The sequence below is a fragment of the Tiliqua scincoides genome, chromosome 11, assembly GCF_035046505.1.
Source record: "Tiliqua scincoides isolate rTilSci1 chromosome 11, rTilSci1.hap2, whole genome shotgun sequence".
Classification (NCBI taxonomy): Eukaryota; Metazoa; Chordata; class Lepidosauria; order Squamata; family Scincidae; genus Tiliqua; species Tiliqua scincoides.
This window is the reverse complement of record NC_089831.1, coordinates 4,594,738-4,604,661: the sequence shown is the minus strand read 5'-3', so window position 1 is coordinate 4,604,661 and position 9,924 is coordinate 4,594,738. Positions and strand designations below refer to the sequence as shown.

The 9,924-nt window shown below is 46.6% G+C and overlaps 1 protein-coding gene across 1 annotated transcript; it reads right to left on the bottom strand.

Moving 5' to 3' along the window:
- Nucleotides 1-242: 242 nt before the first annotated feature.
- Nucleotides 243-8,667, bottom strand: LOC136662161 (S-adenosylmethionine synthase). The gene is made up of 9 exons (XM_066639231.1): nt 8,506-8,667; nt 5,323-5,400; nt 5,087-5,209; nt 4,865-4,977; nt 4,637-4,780; nt 3,972-4,190; nt 3,525-3,707; nt 2,918-3,051; nt 243-1,751 (listed from the first exon to the last, which is right to left on the bottom strand). Exons 1-9 carry the CDS (start codon nt 8,579-8,581, stop codon nt 1,649-1,651), a joined length of 1,173 nt encoding a protein of 390 aa, XP_066495328.1. The 5' UTR covers nt 8,582-8,667; the 3' UTR covers nt 243-1,648.
- Between the last annotated feature and the right edge of the window lie 1,257 nt (nt 8,668-9,924).

Below are 9,924 nucleotides of genomic sequence, written 5' to 3'. Positions count from 1 at the left end.
CCTGTGCTTTTTGAGGGGGAACAATTTCATCAACTGATTTGTACAAAACTTTTGAAGGGAAGCTCCTCTGCTCCCATCTACACAAGTAGAGTCTGATATGCAAATCATCATGCATACGCTAGACCAGGAATGGTGAGAGAAGGTTCACTTCTGAGTGTTTAAAGGAAATTTAGGTCAGAACTCATTGCTCCAATACTGACATTCTGCCGCATAGGAGAAAGACACAAACATTCAACTAGTGGTAAGATAGAACCTAGCACTTTTATTAAGATGTCCAATCAACTGGGAATTTCAAGAACCAGACATACGTAATAAACGCCCAGAAAAATGGATCGCAAAAGGCACTTGCTGCTGAGGGATACTGGCCATAGGAGAGGCAAGTAAACAAGCCAGCTTCTCTGTACAACACCAGCCAAGTTGGCCTTTCCCATGACCAGTCCCCCCTAGCACTGCCCTCCTGTTTTACACAAGCCAGACCCCCTGTAGGTTGTGACCCAAGGCTTTTCTGTAGGACACCTTGGCCTAGCAGGGAATGCTGGGAATTGTCAAGGAATTTGTGGTGTCAAAATAAAGTTTAAAAGCTGCCATTTGGGACGAGGGCTTCTCTGTACTCACACCCTGTCCCAAACACAATAAATAAACAGTTATTAAAAAGTATTTCAAGTATGTAGGGTTTCTTCCATTTCCTGTCCCAATGCACTTGTGCTCTGAAGGGACCTGGTTTCTCTGTAGCTACACCAGTACTTCAGAAGGCAGTTTGGAGCAGGCTTTGAAAACAAACCCTGGAGTCTTGTGCAACATGAAATTCTTGGCTCTTCTAGAGAAAAAAAAAATTCCAGGTGCCAAAGTGTGCAGCCTACAGACCTTGGGTATGCCCCTGTAAGTTCTCTGTAACACATCACAAGGTTGGCCAAGTGCCTGTTTTGATAAAGATGGTGAGGTTTGGCTAGTGCTAAAACTATGCATAGAATTTTTTTAAACCTTATTACGTACATCCTCCCAAGAAGATAAAGAATTGATTAAAATAGGGTGCTCATTTAATTTTAAGAGCATAATACCATCAAGGTTGTTGAACCAGAACTGCCAAAATCATACTGAACTGGAGCTTCAAGAAGGATGCAACTCGTGCTGCATACATGGCTGTGGCTCGCATGACAACTACCTAGCTGGAGATTTGGTCAGAACTGGGGGGGAGGGGAGAGGATACATGGGCTTACATTCTCAAGAGCCAAGCCACTGCACCAAGCTGCTCTGTATCTGGACATTATGTGGAACCACAGACTGTGTGCACATTACAAGTATCTTTTGTTTGAAAAGGGGGTGAAAAAATCATCATTAGCCTTTGGGGTAATACAAAGGACTAGACCGAAGCACTGTTGACTACAGCCTGTTCTTCTCTACATTACAAAGGTAGGCCTATGCTCAAATGGGCTATACTTGTACGTCAAGCACATCAGGAAAAGGATAAAGCACAGTGCAATTTGCGGTCCCCACAGGAACTAATATGCATGGCAATGGACAGAGTGTGCCAAGTTAAGAGCAGAGAAGGACAGGACCAATTTTGAGGGAACAGGGCTCTTTCCGGCAGAGCCTGAAGGTTTCTCTGTAATGTACACCAACAGGTCTGGGGAAAGAAGCCCAAACAGGTTCAGTATTTAAGCTTTTTGGGTACTTCCCATGGGAAGTTGTCCCTACCAAAGTGGCCATAGGATGCAGTCTTCTGATAAATTGGCCTCTTCAGATCCAGATCCCTGGAATATACAAGTCCGTAACTCAATAAAAAGCATTTAACAGACAAGCCAAAAAGCAGCTATAGCTGAAGGGGCCACATGTTAGCAAGGATGATCACTACTACAGGCCCTAAAGGACAGCAGCTGCATTGTACAAGTCAGAATTACCAGTTTGCTTCCAAATGCAAACTCTACAACTGGACAAAAAACATTATAGAATACTCACCCTTCATTTATAGATAGCTACATCCAACTACAGACCACTACATGGTTCTCCACTGGGAAAGAACTCCCTCTCTAGCTTATAAACCAGCTTTTTATTCCTACCCAAACCTGCCTATTTCCAGAGTAGGCAGCCTGTAAAAGCCACTACAAAGAGGCATAGTTGGAGCCTGGGCTGCCGCCATGTTTGAAACACCAACTGCCACAACTAACCCTAACTAAGGCTGGCTCCCTTTTCTGAGAGAAGCAGTGCTCAGAATTAGTTACACTACACAAATAGTTCAAATAATGGGGCAAGCGGTCCATTAACAGACGTTCATTACTGAGACAATTGGTTTAGGCACTGAAGGAAAATCCATACCCAGTTGCTAAAACTGTACTTTGACTCCCACCCCAGCTGGCACAGAATTCTCACAAGAGCGGTATCAACTTGTTAGTCTATTTAAAGTTATATTGTCACTTTAAACACAACCAGTAGTGGTTCCAAGCAAAGGTTTTAATGCTGGCTATGGCTCAACAGTAATATTTCAAGTACACCGTTCTAAATTCCTGCCTGGACTAGACAATTCCCAGACAATTCCATGCTCAGTGACACACATACCTTCATCCCAGAACCTGTTCATTAAATATTCATTACCCTTCTATGCATCTTTGAGGTCTGTCACATCTCAACCTCGCACTTCTACAGCAACTGACAAAAGCAGCTCACTGAGTTTGTCAAGTCACTACATAATCAAGAAAGCAAGCATCAGTTGTGGTGTATAGACGAAATAAAATCTGCACACCATCCCCTCTTAAGTGCTTACAATGGGGCTGGGACTTTACCCTCCAGTTTACGCATTGCAGCCACTGTATTTGGTAAGCACTATCACCCTTAACCATGCCTGGTCTATTACTTCAGTATAGGCCCATCCTCAAAACCTCTTCTGTATCTGTATAAGTGTCTATGCACCACCATGGTTTACCTGACAATGACCCCAGGGCGGAGGTCAAAGTTCTTCTTCACAACATCTAGCAGCTCATGCTCACTCTTTTGGGATGTGCCATAATGGAAAATGGAGACTGATAGTGGATCGGCCACTCCAATGGCATAAGAGACCTGGGAGTAAAGAGTCAATATAAAACCACTGATGTTATGCAGAACCATCCATCACAGGGATAGGATATGCAGTTTTCCTCTTTCCTGGCACATTTATTCTCCCACAAATGTGAAATCATTTCAGCCCAGCCTCTACTATTTGCCCTCCAGTACAATGAAGCAAAACCCATTTACAATCTTCCCCATCTTTCAGCTTGAGTCAAACTTGTTATCTTCCAGCAGACAAGTTCAGTTGTTCAAATGCTAGTAATGTTTAACAGCTTCTGCTGCATCTTGTTCTGCTTGTTGACTGCCCACAATCCCTCCTTCTCGGCTTGCCATCCTCCAGTAATACAGCTGCAACTTATCTTCCACAGCACTGCTACCTCCCCAAATGCTGCATTTTAAAACCCAGCAGGCACCAAGAACAGCACCATCAAATAGCAACTTACATTGTCATCTCAAATCTTTTAGCCCCAAAGAAACCAACATACCTGAACGAGCACCCTACGGCAGAGGCCAGACTTCACAAGAGATTTTGCAACCCAACGAGCAGCATAAGAGGCTGAACGGTCCACCTTTGTATAGTCTTTACCAGAAAAAGCACCGCCTCCATGAGCTCCCCAACCACCGTAGGTGTCAACAATGATCTTTCGGCCAGTCAAGCCAGCATCACCCTGCAATTAACAACACCCCCATTAAGTCCCTGCTAATCTTCTCTGAGAATTCACCTTATCTTTCAGTGGGCACAAGGCTGCTAGTGTTTACTGCAAGCCAGAGTTTCTGAAGTCGGTTTCATGCTCTCAATTGATACACCATCCCCCATACTGGGCACTTTAGCCCATTATCAACCACAATATACTTGAAGAGAGTCGTTTTTGAGAAGTCTGTAAGGTTTCCCCAGAATTATGCAAGGAGCAAGAACCCAGCCCTCCTCATACCTGGGGGCCACCAATTACAAAACGGCCACTAGGCTGCAGGTGATAGACCGTGTCATCATCCAGGTATTTTCCAGGAACAACAGCTCTGACCACTTTCTCTTTCAGGGCATCTCTCATCTCATCCAGACCAATTTTCTCATCATGCTGAACAGAGATGACAATTGTGTGGACCCTAATAGGGATGACAGCACCACGATCCTGTCTGTACTGCACAGTCACCTAAAAAACCAAACACAGGATTTTTGCATCGTTTCAAAGGTTCAGTCTCACTTATAGTCTACAGTTGCTTGAGTTAAAATGAACCCCCTCTCCTCCTCGAAGGAGAAGCATCAACTGCCTTTGAGGAAGAAAAAGAAAAACATGTACAAAAACATACTAATCTGATATGATCCCGAGAGAGTGTGAGATACAAATCACGTTTTTGCAATCTGCCCAGGGTGGCCCCTATAACAGAAGGGTGGGATTAGAATTTCTTAAACAGCGAAATTCTTAAATTTAAGAGAACCTAACAGAGAAAGATGTACAACAGCTAGCTACTGTGGCTCTCTTTTCCAAGTTTAACCCAAGGGGCTCACTCTTCCCAACTCCTCCACAGAATTTACTTATGTAAGCTGGCTGTCATCCATGTTCTTCCCACTGGAGGAGAGAGCCAAGAAGTAGTTTACCTGAGTTTTAGAATCTGGTCGCAGCCAGGGCAAGGTATTGTTACGCCGGAGTTCTGCCAGCTTTGCATTGAGTTGATGCGCTAGGAGAAGGGTCAGGGGCATGCATTCTTCTGTCTCATCAGTAGCATAGCCAAACATCAAGCCCTGTTATGAGGGAAAAATTACCAAGCATTAGTTTTCAACAGAAAACAATTTAGGAACACACATCATATACCAATTAACACCAACCTGATCTCCAGCACCAATGTCTTCTTCCTTTCTGTCAAGATGAACTCCTTGAGCAATGTCAGGGGATTGCTGCTCCAGGGCAACCAATACATTGCAAGTCTTGTAATCAAAACCTAAAGACATAAAATTTCAACTCAGAATGGAAGACTAAGCAAAAGGAGTCAAAAGCCTCCATGCTCAAAAGGACAAGGACAGCTGGTCCAGCACAACTGCTCCATTTACCTTTTGAGGAATCATCATAACCAATGTGTTTGATTGTTTCACGAACAATTTTCTGATAGTCGACCGCAGCTCTGGATGTGATCTCCCCAGCCAGGAGAATCATTCCAGTCTTTGCAGCAGTTTCTACACGAGAAAACAGAATTGGCATAAAGTTGTAAGTGCAGGAGAGCAGCTGTTCTCACTGAACCACTCCCAAGAATTGCCACTCTCCCCTCTCACCACCCCAATGTACTCACCACATGCTACTTTGGCATCTGGATCTTGCTTAAGGTGTGCATCAAGGACAGCATCACTAATTTGGTCACAAATCTTGTCTGCAATCAGAAAGCATTTCCATTACTTCCTCGTCTTCAAGGTCACACTATTTCACATCTTAAAGCTAGTGGATACTAAGGAACAGCAGCTTTATGAAATCAGGAAACTTAAGTGAAGCTTTTTACTGGTTATATTCAAAAAACGTCACACAGACAAGAATTTAGTAGATCACCTCCCCCCGTGACAGGTCAGCTCTACCTGTTACTGCTAGGTATCTTGGTCTAGCAAAGATCATTTCAGAGGGCTTTGGGGGAGCTGCTGATTTTGTTCCTACCTGGTGGTGGTATCAAAGTGTCTGCAGCCCACTGGATGCAACTGCTAAATTTCTCTCATTTCAGTTTTTAAACTAAAAATTGTTGTAATGTCAATTTCAGAAGCCCAATAATAGATTTGTTGTAAAATACTATAAACAATTTAATAAATCTCATTAAAAGCTCAACTGAGAACATAATTAGTGCTGAATTGTTAGACAATGGTCTTTTCATTCCACAAGCAAACACCTGACCTACACAGGTGTGTTTCCATTCTGCTTTAGCTGACTCATCTATGACTAGGATGGCACAGTTGAATCATTTCCCATCCAGAAGCTGTATCTCCTTATTGAAACTTCCATATTCAAATAACTTCCAAGGCATATATTTAGCCTTTTATTTTCTATTGTCCTCATCTTTGCCCCAGAAAAGTGATGCAACTCTAGTCATCACATCCACACTGCCGCTGTGAGTCAGGTGCTGCAATATTGCACAATGACTCTTGCTTTCTGTAAATGGGAAGGCACCTGATCACCTACACAATTACAAAGTTCTGCATAGCCTAGATTTGAGTACTGCCATCCTCAGATTTCAGACAGTCATTGCACGGCAGTATATATTCCATAGCAGTCAAACCTGTGAAGCCCCACATACTTTGGGTGGATCCCAAGCTACACCTACCAACTAGGATTGAGGTACATGCATGCCCTTAACAGAGATCTTTCAGAGCAAACACAAGCAAATAGACACACCAATAATAAAGAACCTCTTCAATGCTGTTCTATCCACTCTACTCAATGGCAAAGATTCAGCCCAAATGGGGCTGGTCAAAGCAAACTGCTGGACTACACAGAGCAGGTAGTCACATTAGCGCATACTGTACTGTCTGGGTGGAATCTTGAGCTTTTGTTTGCTTCATCTTTGACTTCAGAAAGTGCCATTAAAAAGGTTTACATGTCTTGTCCATATCTGAGGACATAAACACAGCCAATGGGCACCCTTTGACAGTCAAGGAGGCACAAATAATTGTGTGCTTTGAGTTAACAGTAGGGATAACCGTAAAAAAGGATTACTGGAGTCCAGTTCCCAAATACGGCTATGTCTGCAAAAGACAACATGGAGTAGTCACACTTAAGCCCCATAAGTCCCGAAGCAGATTTATTCTTCAGCCTTCTATTTCAAAGCAGAAAACTCAACAGCTCTAATCAAGAGTCTTGTCAAAGATAGCTGTGATATCCAAGGTAAGCCTCTGCTTATATTTTCATGCAGAATTTCTACATTCCTATCACATTGCACAACCCTTCACTATAACAGATTCACCCTTCACTATAAGTCTGGTCTGACCAAATTTCACAGAATGAAGACTCAGACGCAGAAAGCCAAGAAGAGGCTGCCCTGCAAGACATCACGGATGTATCAGGAAAGCACACAAAGGCAATAAAAATAGATTGCTTCTGAACAAGAACATGGAATGGCTTCCATTGAGGTGTCTGAGCTACAATTCACATAAAGATTAAGTGTAAGGGTGGGCACAACACTTCCATTCATGTGGCACTTAGCATGTGTGCTTCATAAGAACACTGCACTGATGGTGCTGTGCACCTAAAAAACCAAATAAGAGCATTAAATTCACATTCTTTGCCGCCCTGTCCTTTAGAAATCTCCCAGTAAGCAAAAATGGCCCTGCCACCCACAAAGGGCACCACCAGGACTGTTCTCTAATGGAAGCCGCATGGCTCATTACAGCTACATGACCATGGCACTAAGGAAGGTGCAACCCCCCCTCCTGCCATGCTTCATTTCTCCTCCCCCCACTCCTCCTTCTGCTGTATCAAAGGGTCCTTGTTCCTATGCAGGCTTCTGGCACCAACCACTATATTTAGAAGGGATTCGCAAAGACCACACACACACACAAGCCCCAACATCCAAAATTGGAGACAGCGCGTCTCTCAACCCCACTGCCTCCCGCTCTCCACAGCTCCTCCTCCTCACTGCCAGCCATCATGGCCGAGAAAGACAATGAAACAGCTTCCTCCTCCACCGGCAGGCTTGGCACGGCCACAGCGTGTGCTGTCGGCACCCATCACCGGCACTGATGCTGCTGCTTGGCAAAGTGATGTTGGAGTGGCACATGATACCTGTGTGTGTTTTTGCTTAATTAATAACCCACTTCCATTAATTCAGGACTCTTTTGAGCCTCAGCCCCCCTCCTGAGACCTGGAATGCCCCCTCCCACTCATGTACCTTAAAGCATGACCAGCCCCTCCTCCCCCCCTCAACATGGTCGCCTTCTCCTTCTTCCCTGCAGCCCCCCCTCAAGAGCTCGCCATGCGGACACCACGTGGTCAGCCGTCTGCAATGCGGGGGCGCGTGCCCGCGGCCGGGCGGGGGGAGGGAGGAAACGGGGGCGCGCGCCTCTTGAGCCCAGCGCTGGGGGGAGGGCCTATTTCACAATCCGTCTCCATCCCCCACCCAGAACACGCGTGGGTCGAAACAAGGGGGAAACCACGTTCTGGGGGGTCAGATCTACATGGCCCGGGTGCTATTGGTGCTCCCCACACGCCGCTCCCCTCCAGACCCTTTCAATCGCCTCAGAGCGGGCGCGCCGAAGCAGGCCTCAGGGGGCCGCTCTCGAGCTGCCCAGTCAACCGGCCCGCCGCGCATGCGCCGAACGACCAACCAAGCGCGCGAGCAGCCTATTCTACTCCCGCCCTTCCTCCTACTCCCACCTCCCCTCCCGCGCGCATGCGCTGAACGACCAGCCAAGCGCGCGCTTCCTCGTCTCCTGCCCTTCCTCCCCCTCGCGCGCCCGGAATTCTCTACAGCCGGGTCTTTTCGCCCCCTCAGACTCACCTGGGTGCCCTTCCCCCACAGACTCTGAGGTGAACAGGAAGCTGTCCTCAATTCTGCTGTCGTGGAACCCGTTCATGTCGCGACAGAGCTTCTCAAAACGCGATGACTGGAAAGCGGCAAAGCAGATTAAAGCGCAGAAGCGGCTGCAGAAGGCTGCCTCTAGAAAAACCCTCCTCCCAAAAGCTGGCGCCTCGGCGGACTGAGAGCAGCACTGCTCGCTGCATGGGTTTTTATAGGGATAAGCCACGCCCCCTTGGGCCTAAGCCACGCCTTCTTCATCCTCTGGCGATCACCTAGGCGAGGCCCGGGAAAGGGGGGGGGAAGGCTCTGCGCTATCTGGGAATCTACCATCCTGTCAAGGGAGGGGGGAGAATTAATTGCATGTAATTACTGCCCGCCTCCCCGCCCTTTTCGTGAGGAAAATGTTCTGTTTCAAATTGAAATGCAGCTGTGAGAAGACAGCTGCTGACAGGAACACTAATTGTGACCAAGGCGAAGAGATTATATATATTAAAAACATCTCCCCCCTTCTGCACCAAAATGGTTCCTTCCCCGGATCTCCTCAAGGCATCCAGTGGCCCAGTTGGCATTTCCTCGCAGAGGTGCGAGGAGAGGGGAGGGGGAGGCTCTGCTTGCGCGTTGCTTGGGAGTAAGCCCTTTTGAAGGAGACGGGACTTCCTTCTGAGAAGGCGCACAGGGCGCCTGGTTTCGAGGGCAGCGCTTTGTAGGCGCCGCCCTGAGGTCTGTGGGGGAGGGGCGACCTCGTGGAGCTCTCCTGAGGTGGTTCACAGAGCTGTGAACAACACCAGCGCCATTTTGGATGCAGTGCAGGCTGACCTAGCAAGACACAACACCATTGAATTCAGTGGGCCACAACTGAGCACTTGAGTACACAACTTGCAACCCAAAGCTCACTCATTCACCAGTATAGTCCTATTGCAGTGGGTCTCAAGCCTTTTAGCACCAGGACCCACCAGAAGTGATGTCATCAACCTGGGTGTGATGTCATGGCCAGAAGTGACATCATCAAGCAGGAATGTTTTGAGCACCCTCCATACAGGGTGACCAGATACAATGGAAGACGGAGTGCCTATACTTTTACCCATTGCACAGACGAGACAATCTTGGCAGGTGCAGCTCAATGTAGAAGGGTTTGAAAAGCTGCACCTGCCAAAATTCCCTCTTGAATGCAATAGTTAGGTATAAGCACTCTGGCCTGCGTTGTATCTGGTCACCCTACCTCTATATGACAAAATCAGATCAATTAAGGCGACAACCCTATCCATACTTTCCTGAAAGTAAGCCCCGTTGAACACAATAGGACTTCTGAGTAGACATGCATAGGATTGTGTCCTGAGCTATTTCCGCCCAACATTGCATATATGCAACAGGGATAAAATGTGTACACCTGTGGGCTAG